At 52.1% G+C, this 9,255-nt stretch overlaps 1 protein-coding gene across 1 annotated transcript in view; it reads right to left on the reverse strand.

Annotated features, from left to right (window-relative positions):
- Positions 1-9,255, reverse strand: part of Dnaja4 (DnaJ (Hsp40) homolog, subfamily A, member 4) — a 13,762-nt gene that overhangs the window by 1,280 nt on the left and 3,227 nt on the right. Inside the window, exons 2-7 of the mRNA XM_013011949.1 lie at positions 9,059-9,250; positions 8,871-8,996; positions 6,799-6,961; positions 5,456-5,683; positions 3,969-4,199; positions 68-168 (exon numbers count right to left, since the gene is read on the reverse strand). Coding sequence (XP_012867403.1) covers positions 68-168; positions 3,969-4,199; positions 5,456-5,683; positions 6,799-6,961; positions 8,871-8,996; positions 9,059-9,250 — 1,041 coding nt within the window. The remainder of the gene's footprint in view (positions 1-67; positions 169-3,968; positions 4,200-5,455; positions 5,684-6,798; positions 6,962-8,870; positions 8,997-9,058; positions 9,251-9,255) is intronic.

Below are 9,255 nucleotides of genomic sequence, written 5' to 3' on the forward strand. Positions count from 1 at the left end.
CACACACACACACACACACACACACACACACACACACATGCACGCAAGCACGCCCATGGGCACTTACGAGGAACTGTAGGATCAGGGCCCCCCGCTCCAGGGGGGCTTTGTAGATGGGCATGCCTTCGTTGCGGACACATTTCAGGTCCCCGTGCTTCATCACCTCCCCTGCCACAAAGAAGCCACAGTGAGGAGTCAGGAGACCAGCGCGGGTGTGGGCAGCCCTGGCGCTGAGCACTGCACTGAGGAGGAGTTCCAGCCCTGGGCCAGGGATGGCCAGCTTCCTGGGGAGGGGACGACCGCAGTGGCTCCAGCTGGGCTGTGAGCACCTGCGTGAGGCTGCTGAACTGGTATGATCTCAGCGGCCTCCCAGGAGACGAGTTCAAATCCTGCGCTAAGGCTCTCCTACCCCAGGCATGGGAGCAAAGACTCCTGGGAAGGTGCTCCGGCGGGGAGCAGACGCAGGAGGAAGCGAAGTCCCAGCTTATGGGGTGTGCCACAAAGGGAACCACTGAGTTCACACGGGGAATGTCTCTTGCAGAACACATCTTGAAGCTGTCATGTAAGTGTTTAAAACCACAGTGTGCTAACTGGGTGCTGGTGACTACACCTGTAATCCCAGCTACTCAGGAGACTGGGATCTGAGGATCATGTTCAAAGCCAGCCTGGGCAGGAAAATCTATAAGACTCTTATCTCTAAACAGCAAAAAGCCAGAAGTAGAAGTGTGGCTCAGGTGGTAGAGCATCAGCCTTGAGGAAAAAAAAAACAACAACCACCAAGCAAAAGGATAAAGTCCTGAGTTCAAATCCCAGCACTGGCACCAAAATCATCATCATCATCACAATGTGTTGACCCCTCTCCTGAGGTGTCCACAGTGGGGCTGTGGCTCAGATGTCATCCCCAGAGCCTGTGACGGTACAAGGGAATGACGGCCACCTCTAAGGGGAGGTCACTGGGCTCTTGATGGGATTTCTAGAAAGTTCTCCCATCCCTTTCAGGTGCCGGTGCATACTGCTCTCAGGTCAAGTCCTTAGGCCTCTGCTTCAGACCTGCCCAGGGCCAAACACAGAGGAATGACAGAACGACAGCAGGCTGGCAGAGGCTTCAAAGGCACTTTTTTTTCTTTCTCCAGTCCTGGGACTTGAACTCAGGGCCGGGGTGCTGTCCCTGAGCTTTTGTGCTGAAGGCTAGCGCTCTACCACGTGAGCCACGCACCACTTCCGGCTTTGTGGTTGTTTTGTCTCGCAGACTCTCGGGCCCATGCTGGTTGTGCGCCTCCATCCTCAGATCTCAGCCTCCCGAGCGGCTGGGACGGTAGGCGAGCGCCACCTGTGCCCAGCGCCACTCTCAACCTACAGAGTCTCACCAGGGCTCAGGGTGGCTAAGAGGCTCTGGCAAAGGAGGAACACATTCAGAAATGAAGCAAAAACTGGAGAGGAGTGTGGGAAAGGATACCAAAAAAAGTAAGATAAATGAGAAGAAAAACAACTCTCCAAGGAAATCTCCAGGGCCAGGTTTTCTAGATCTTTCTACTGAAGCAGAGGAATGCCTTGCCCCTCAGGCTGGCCACCACCATCCTTCCTAGCCTTCCTGGGCAGCTTCCCTGGGCTGGCAGGGTAAGGGTGGGGCTGCTAAGCCCGGGCTCCCGGGACTGCCCCCCGGCTGACCACACCTCACATGGGGCCAGCCTGGGCCAAGGACGGGCTTCAAAAACCACAAAGCCGGGGCTGGGAAGGTGGCTCAGTGGTAGAGCGCTTGCCTTGCATGCCTGAGGCCCTGGGTTCTATTCCTCAGCGCCACATAAGCAAAAAGAAAAAAGCTGAAGTAGTGCTGTGGCTCAAGTGGTAGAGTGCTAGCCTTGAGCTGAAGAGCTGAGGGACAGTGCCCAGGCCCAGAATTCAGGCCCCATGACTGGACCCAAAAAAAAACAAAACATAAAGCCTCACGAAGCCAGCCCAGCTCCCAGCAAGGCTGGCTTGTCATCTGCCAGATGCTAGGGGTCTGGACACTGAATCATGATGGACTTTCCTGCCCAGGCTGGCCTTGAACCACCATCCTCAGATCTCAGACTCCTAAGTAGCTAGGACAACAAGAGTAAGTCACCAGCACCCAGCATGAAATGGTTGTATATATGTTTTTTTTTTTGGGGGGGGGTATTAGTTTAGGTAAAGGTCTATGTAGCTGAGGCTGGCCTTGAACTTCCAATCCTCCTGCCTCAGCCTCCACAGTGCTTGGATTATAAGCATAAAGGACCATAACTGGATGTAAATTTACAATTGTTCTCAAATAAGAGTTTTGGGCAAGAGTAGCACTTGAACTCAGCACACGATGCTTTGTTCATGAGCTAGCTAAGCCATGCCTCCAATCCCATAAAAAGATTATTTTTTAAAAAGCAACACAACCTCAACTGGGTGCCGGTGGCTCACACCTGTAATTTTATTATTGGGGAGACCAGAAATCAAGGGATATGTTTTGGGGCCAGGTAAAAAGTTCATGAAACCCCATGTCAACAGAAAAGGCTAACCCTGGTAACACATCTGACATCTAAGCCACAGCAGGAAGCGTTAAGTAGGAGGGTCATGGTCTGGTATGTGTCAGGCAAAAGGTAAGACCCTATCTCAAAAGTAAGAGCAAGCCGGGCACCGGTGGCTCACGCCTGCAATCCTAGCTACTCAGGAGGCTGAGTTCTGAAGATGGTGGTTCAAAGCCAGCTTGGGCAGGAAAGGCTAAGAGACTCCTATCTCCAATTAACCACCAGAAAACCGGAAGTGTTGCTATGGCTCAAGTGGTAGAACACTTGCCTTGAGCTGAAGAGCTGAGGGACAGCGCCCAGGCCCAGAGTTCAAGCCTCACAACCAACAACAACAACAACAAAAATAGGGCTGGGAAGGTGGCTCAGTGGTAGAGTGCTTGCCTCCCATGCGTGAGGCCCTGGGTTCAATTCCTTAGCACCACATAAACAGAATAAGCCAGAAGTAGTGCTGTGGGCTCAAGTGGTAGAGTGCTAGCCTTGAGCTGAAGAGCTGAGGGATAGCGCCCAGGCCCAGAGTTCAGGCCCATGATCGACCAAAAAAAAGGCGAGGGAGTGAAGGTGTGGTTTAGGTGGCAAAGCGCTAACCTTGAGTAAAAATAAGTTAAGGGACAGCACCCAGGCCCTGAGTTCAAGCCCCATGACCAAACCCCCCCCAAAAAAGAGCAAAAAGCATTGGAGGCATGGCTCAAGCTGTAGAGCTCCTGTCAAACAAATACACTGACACTGAGGTTAAACCCTAGTACCACCAAAATAAAATGTAAAAGACTTAGACATTAAGTTCATTTCATATGATCCCCAGAAAAGGGAGTTATGCAGAGGGAATCAGAGAGGAATGTGGCTGACAAAGAGGGGAGAAAGCAAGAGGGGTGGGGATACACAGCAAAGAGGAAAAGTCTGGGACAGTGACTAAACCCCAGAATCTTTTTTTTTTTTCCCCCTTCCGCCAGTCCTGGGGCTTGAACTCAGGGCCTGGGCACTGTCCCTGAGCCTCTCTTGGCTCAAGACTAACGCTCTACCACTGGAGCCACAGCACCACTTCTGGCTTTTTCTGTGTATGTGGTACTGAGGAATCCAACTCATGCTTGATGCATGCTAGGCGAGTGCTCTACCACTAAACCACCTTCCCAGCCCACAGATCCACTTTTTGCTGGTTTGTCACAGATAAAGAATTGCACCGACTTTCCCGTCCAGGCTGGCCTCAAACCTCGATTCTCAGATTTCAGCATCCTGATTAGTTAGGAATTCACCCTCATGAGCCACCAGCAGCTGGCTAACTTTTCAACTTGGCAGATTCTAGCTAGAATTTCTAGACACCCGCTTCAGGATTCCTAGAACTTTTCAGTTGCTTTCTATTTAGCAGAAATCCAATCACAATTCACAAACAAAAGTGGGCCTGGGAGGGCCGGGCTTGGCAGGGCACGGGACACAGCTTACCTGATTTAGATGTAATAATAAGGACTCGATCATCCAGTGTTTTGATCGTCTTCTTGAAGCCACAAAGAGCTTCAGAAAGCTGAATTTTCATTTTCATGATCAAGTCATGGCCTCGCCTCTGAAAGACACTATGATCCTTCTGATCAAGCACAATTATCACATCGCCAGGCTCCAGCTCGGGCTCCTGATCCCCTTCGCCATGAAAGAGTATCTTTTGCCCATCTTTCATACCTATGAAACATCATTCCTTTTCAATTAGCCGTCGATCGTGACACGCAGACTCTCTCAAAGCTTTTGAAGAAAGGAGGCAACGTCCTGGGGGGAGGGGCGTTGCCATCATTCAACTTTTCAACCCGGGTGGGCACAGAAGGCTCCCATGGGCTGGAGCTCCTATGGCTCCCGGCTGTGGCCCTCTGAGGGACTCGGAGGCCCCCGTCTGTGTCCAGGTGCACAGTGCCTGGCTCTGGTGGCTGACAGAGGGTGCAGTTAGCTGTGGCCCCTTCAAGTGGGCCAGGACTGTGCAGGCCCTGGGGACCCAGGCCTGGGGGAAGCCAGCCCCCTTTGCCAGCTCCTGTGTGGGTCTCGGTGTTGATTTCTTTTGACTTTTTTTGGTCTCATCTCTCAGCTGTGGGTTCTTTGCTGAGTTAGACAGCCACAGATCAATCAAGCATTTGGAAAACTAGCTAGGATCGGCCTTAAAATCTGACAGCAGGCAAAATGAATGCTAAGCGGAGGCGGGGGTGGGGGTGGGGTGTCTGCTTTTGGGGAGAACACAGTATCTGAGAAGGGAAATAAGCACTTTTAAAGCAGCAGAAAGTCTAAAAAAAAAAAGTAAAACCTAGGGCTTGAACTCAGGGCCTGGGCACTGTCTGGGCTTTTTTGCTGAAGGCTAGTGCTCTACCAATTGAGCCACAGCTCCACTTGTGGGTTTTTGGTGGTTCACTGGAGTGTCTCATGGATTTTGCTGCCCAGGCTATCTTTAAACCATAACCCTGAGTATCTAGGATTACAGGCATGAGCCACCAACACTTAGCTACAACTGTCTTTATTATTATTATTTTATTTTTGTCAGTCATGGGGCTTGAACTCTGGGCCTGGGCGCTGTCCCTCAGCTCTTCAGCTCAAGGCTAGCATTCTACCACTTGAGCCATAGCACCACTTCCGGTTTTCTGAGTGGTTAATTTGAAAGTCTCACGGACTTTCCTGCCTGGGCTGGCTTTGAACTGCAATCCTCAGATCTCAGCCTCCCGAGTAACTAGGAGTACAGGCATGAGCCACCAATGCCCGGTCTACACCTGTCTTTGAATATATGTCATGAGGGAGGTAGCCCACCCATGCTGCCTCCCCTAAGTGCCCTGTGATTGGTGCAGCCCAGCCCCTAAGTGCCCTGTGATTGGTGCAACCCAGCCCCTAAGTGTCTGTGACTGGCACCGCCCAAGCGCCTGCGAGCCACAAGTGGCAAGCTCAGGCTGGGTGCACGCACTCACCTTTCTCCACATGCACCTCGATGATCTTCTTCTCGCGGGTCACCTTGGCACCACTGCAGGTCTCGCAGCGGTCCTTGGGGTTGATGCGCTCGCCCTGGCCCTTGCACTCAATGCACACCGTCTGGATCTGCTGGACCATGCCCGGCCCAATCTGCTGGATGTGGATCTGCATCCCTCGCCCTTTACACAACGGGCATTTCTCCACGGACCCCTTCTTCCCGCCGATGCCTGCGGGGGGTGGGGGCAACAGGACCCAGAGCCGTGACCTTCCCCTTCCCCTCCGGGGTGCCACGGCAGAGGGTATGATGCATGACAATGGCTGCATGCTGCCGTTGCAATTCTATTTTACAGTCATGAAAAGCAATGTGGCCAGGCCATCGGCAGCTCACGCCTGTCATCCTAGCTACTCAGGAAGCTGGGATCTGAGGATCAGAGTTCAAAGCCAGCTCCTGCAGGAGAGTCCACATGGATGTTATCTCCATTTATTCACAAAAAAGAAAAAGGAAAAGAAAGAGGCCAGAAGCGGAGCTGTGGCTCAAATGGTAAAGCAGCAACCTTAAGTGAAAAAAGCTCAGGGATAATGCCTAAGGCTCCATGTTCAAACCCCAGTACCAACACCAAAAATCAATCAGGTAGATTTGGAATTTAAGCTACCTGTTTGAAAAAAAAAAAAACTCTGCTTGAATCCACCTTTGAAAAGATAGTTCACACCTCTAATCCTAGCACTCTGGGAGGCTGCAGCAGGAGGATCACAAGTTCAAGACTAGCCTGGGCTACCAAAATATGACCCCTCCCATCGCAAAAAAATATTTTTCTCTGAACTAGGAAACAACTAGATGCATCCCCAGATCCAAGACATAAGAACTGTGAAAATCACTCAAACAAATTCTACCAGGGGCTTGTGGGCTCATGCCTATAATCCTAAATTATTCAGAAGGCTGAAAAATCATAGTTCAATAGCCTGGGCAGACAAATCCACGAGACTCTGGTCTTTAGTTATGGCCCTGCAAAACACTAGAAATAGAGTGAGAATGTGGCTTAGTGGTGGAATGCTTGCCTAGCATGCATGAAGTCCCGGGTTTGATTCCTCAATACCACATAAATAGAAAAAGCCAGAAGCGGTGCTGTGGCTCAAGTGGTAGAGTGCTAGCCTTGACCAAAAGAAGCTCAGGAACAGTGCTTAGGCCCTGAGTTCAAGCCCCAGGATGAACAAAACAAAACAAAAAATCTAGAAGTAGAGCTTGTGGCTCAAATGGCAGAACACCCTTGAGTGAAAAAAGCTAACGGAATAGCACACCTAGGTTCTAAGTTCAAGCCCCACACAAAACAAATACCATTTTTACCTTCACATTTCTCACAGATTACATTTTTCTGCAATGCCAATTTCTTTGTCACTCCATTATATAAGTCTTCCAGGGTTACAGACAACTGATGTACAACATTCTTGCCTTCCCAAAAGAAAGGAAAAAATAAAAAGCAATTAGTCATGCTGCCGTGGATATTCTTCTACAGCAAATGCCACGTGGAGCATGTATGCGCTCCTCAGCTGCACTGACTTGCCCATGCCCACCCGGAAGCTGAGCCTGGACCATCCACCCTCTCCTTCCTGCCAGCCCCGCCCCCCAACATGATCATTCATAGAGCTCAACAACAAGAAAAACAAGAGGTCCCAGGCACCAGGAGTTCAGGCCTGTCATCCTAGCTCCTGAGGAGCCTGAGATCTGAGGATCAAGGTTCAAAGCCAGTCCTGGCAGGAAAGTTTGTGAGACGCATCTCCAGTGAACCACCAGAAAGCTGAAGTGGCGCTGTGGCTCAAAGTGGTGGAGCTCCAGCCCTGAGTGAAAGAGCTCAGGGACAGGGCCCAGGCCCTGAGTTCAAGCCCCACAATCACCAACAACAACCACCCAAACCATGGAAGTATTGTCTCTGAGTTCAAGATTGTGGGCCGCTGGGCTCTGCCTGCTCAGGAAGGCGGACAGCCTCCAGGCCGTCTCAGCTTCCCAGAGTTCTCAGGTCACTGGGACCAGATGTCCTGGTTTATTGGCTGTCAATTAGGAGAGATCACTTCATTAAGGGTGTGAACATTTCCCTCTCCAAACAGTGAGTATGCCAGACAAGAGATTAGCCAATAGCTAAAGGATGGGAGGGGATTTTCTCTACTAAATACTAGATGAGCTGAGTGGAAGTGGCTAGTGCTCTATAATCCTAGCTGCTGTGGAGGCTGAGATCTGGAGGATCACAGTTGGAAGCCAGCCCAGGCAGACAAATCTGAGAGCTCCTCAACTCCAATTAACCACCCAAAATAAAAAAAAAAAGTGGGAATTGGAGGTGCAGCACAAGAGGTAGAGAGCCAGCTTTGTGTGAAAAAGTTAAAGTAGAGCATAAGGCCCTGAGTTCAAGTCCTGTTACTGGCATGTGCCTACATGCATACATGTACACACACACACACACACACACACACACACACACACACACACACACACACACACACACACACACCACTAGGAGATTTGCTGTACACTGGGTTCACAAGATTGACCCCAATCAGCTTTTCAAAGCTCAAAGTCAGGGTTATAATGAACAAGTACATTTTGTTTGGAACCTCACTAACCAAAGCTGAGCCTCTAAAAGCCTATGTGGAATGTCTTTCATCTGACTTTATCCTGACTGTAATAAGCTTGGTTAATTTTGTTTTTGCCAGTCCTAGGGCTTGAACTCTGCCTGAGCACTGTCCCTGAGCTTCTTTTGCTCAAGGCTAGCACTCTACCACTTGAGCCACAGCAGCACTTCCAACCTTGTTCTGTGTATGTGGTGCTGAGAAGTTGAACCCAGGGCTTCCCACATGGTAGGCAGCACACTACCAGTAAGCTACATTCCCAGCCCTGGCTTTTGTTTTTTTGTCTGTCGTGGGCCTGAACTCTGGGCCTGGGCGCTGTCCCTCAGCTCTTCAGTTCAAGGTTAGCGCTCTACCACTTGAGCCACAGCGCCACTTCTGGTTTTCTGGTGGTTCATTGGAGAGAAGAGTCTCACAGACTTTCCTGCCTGAGCTGGCTTTGAACCTCGATCCTCAGATCTCAGCCTCCTGAGTAGCTGGGATGACAGGCCTGAGCCGCGGGTGCCCAGCTTTTTTTTTTTAACTAGCACATTCAGTGCCTGGTCCCACAACAAAGGACAAGATAAACTTGTCCTTCGCTTACCCACAGCCCCCTCCTCCCTCCCTCCCCTCTTCCTTTGAGGTGTCTGAAGGCTGACAGAGACTTCCTCCACAAGCTAAGAGGTTTCAGCATCTGGAAGGTCACTGTTCCCAAACCCCACAGGGCGCCGCCTTCCTGGGGTAAAGGCAGGCCCCGCCTCGCCCCCAGGCCCCGCCCCGATCCCGGGCCCCGCCCCGCCCCAGGCCCCGCCCCTCACGCACCTGCGCGGGGGTGCTCCCGTCCTCGGCGTACACCCGCGGGTCCGCGCCCAGCTTCAGAAGCACCTCCACGGCTTCCAGATGGCCCCCGAAGGCCGCGCGGTACAACGGGGACCGGCCGAAGGCGCCCTGCAGGCGGGACTCCGTGAGCGGGGCCCGGCCCGCGCCGCCCGCCCCTCCCCGGTGCCCACCTTGCTGTTGGGGCTGGCGCCGAGCTCCGCCAGCAGCTGGATGGCCAAGGGCTGCCCGCCCGCGGCCGCCTCGGACAGCGGCGTGTTCCCGTGGCTGTCCTCGCACTCCACCAAGGCCACGCGCCGCAGCAGCCGCTTGGCCTTGCCCGCCTCGTCGTGGCCCACGCCCTCGCGGGTGAGCAGCTGCTCCACCTGCA

This window comes from Dipodomys ordii, unplaced genomic scaffold (assembly GCF_000151885.1).
Source record: "Dipodomys ordii isolate 6190 unplaced genomic scaffold, Dord_2.0 Scaffold15, whole genome shotgun sequence".
NCBI classification, from domain to species: Eukaryota; Metazoa; Chordata; class Mammalia; order Rodentia; family Heteromyidae; genus Dipodomys; species Dipodomys ordii.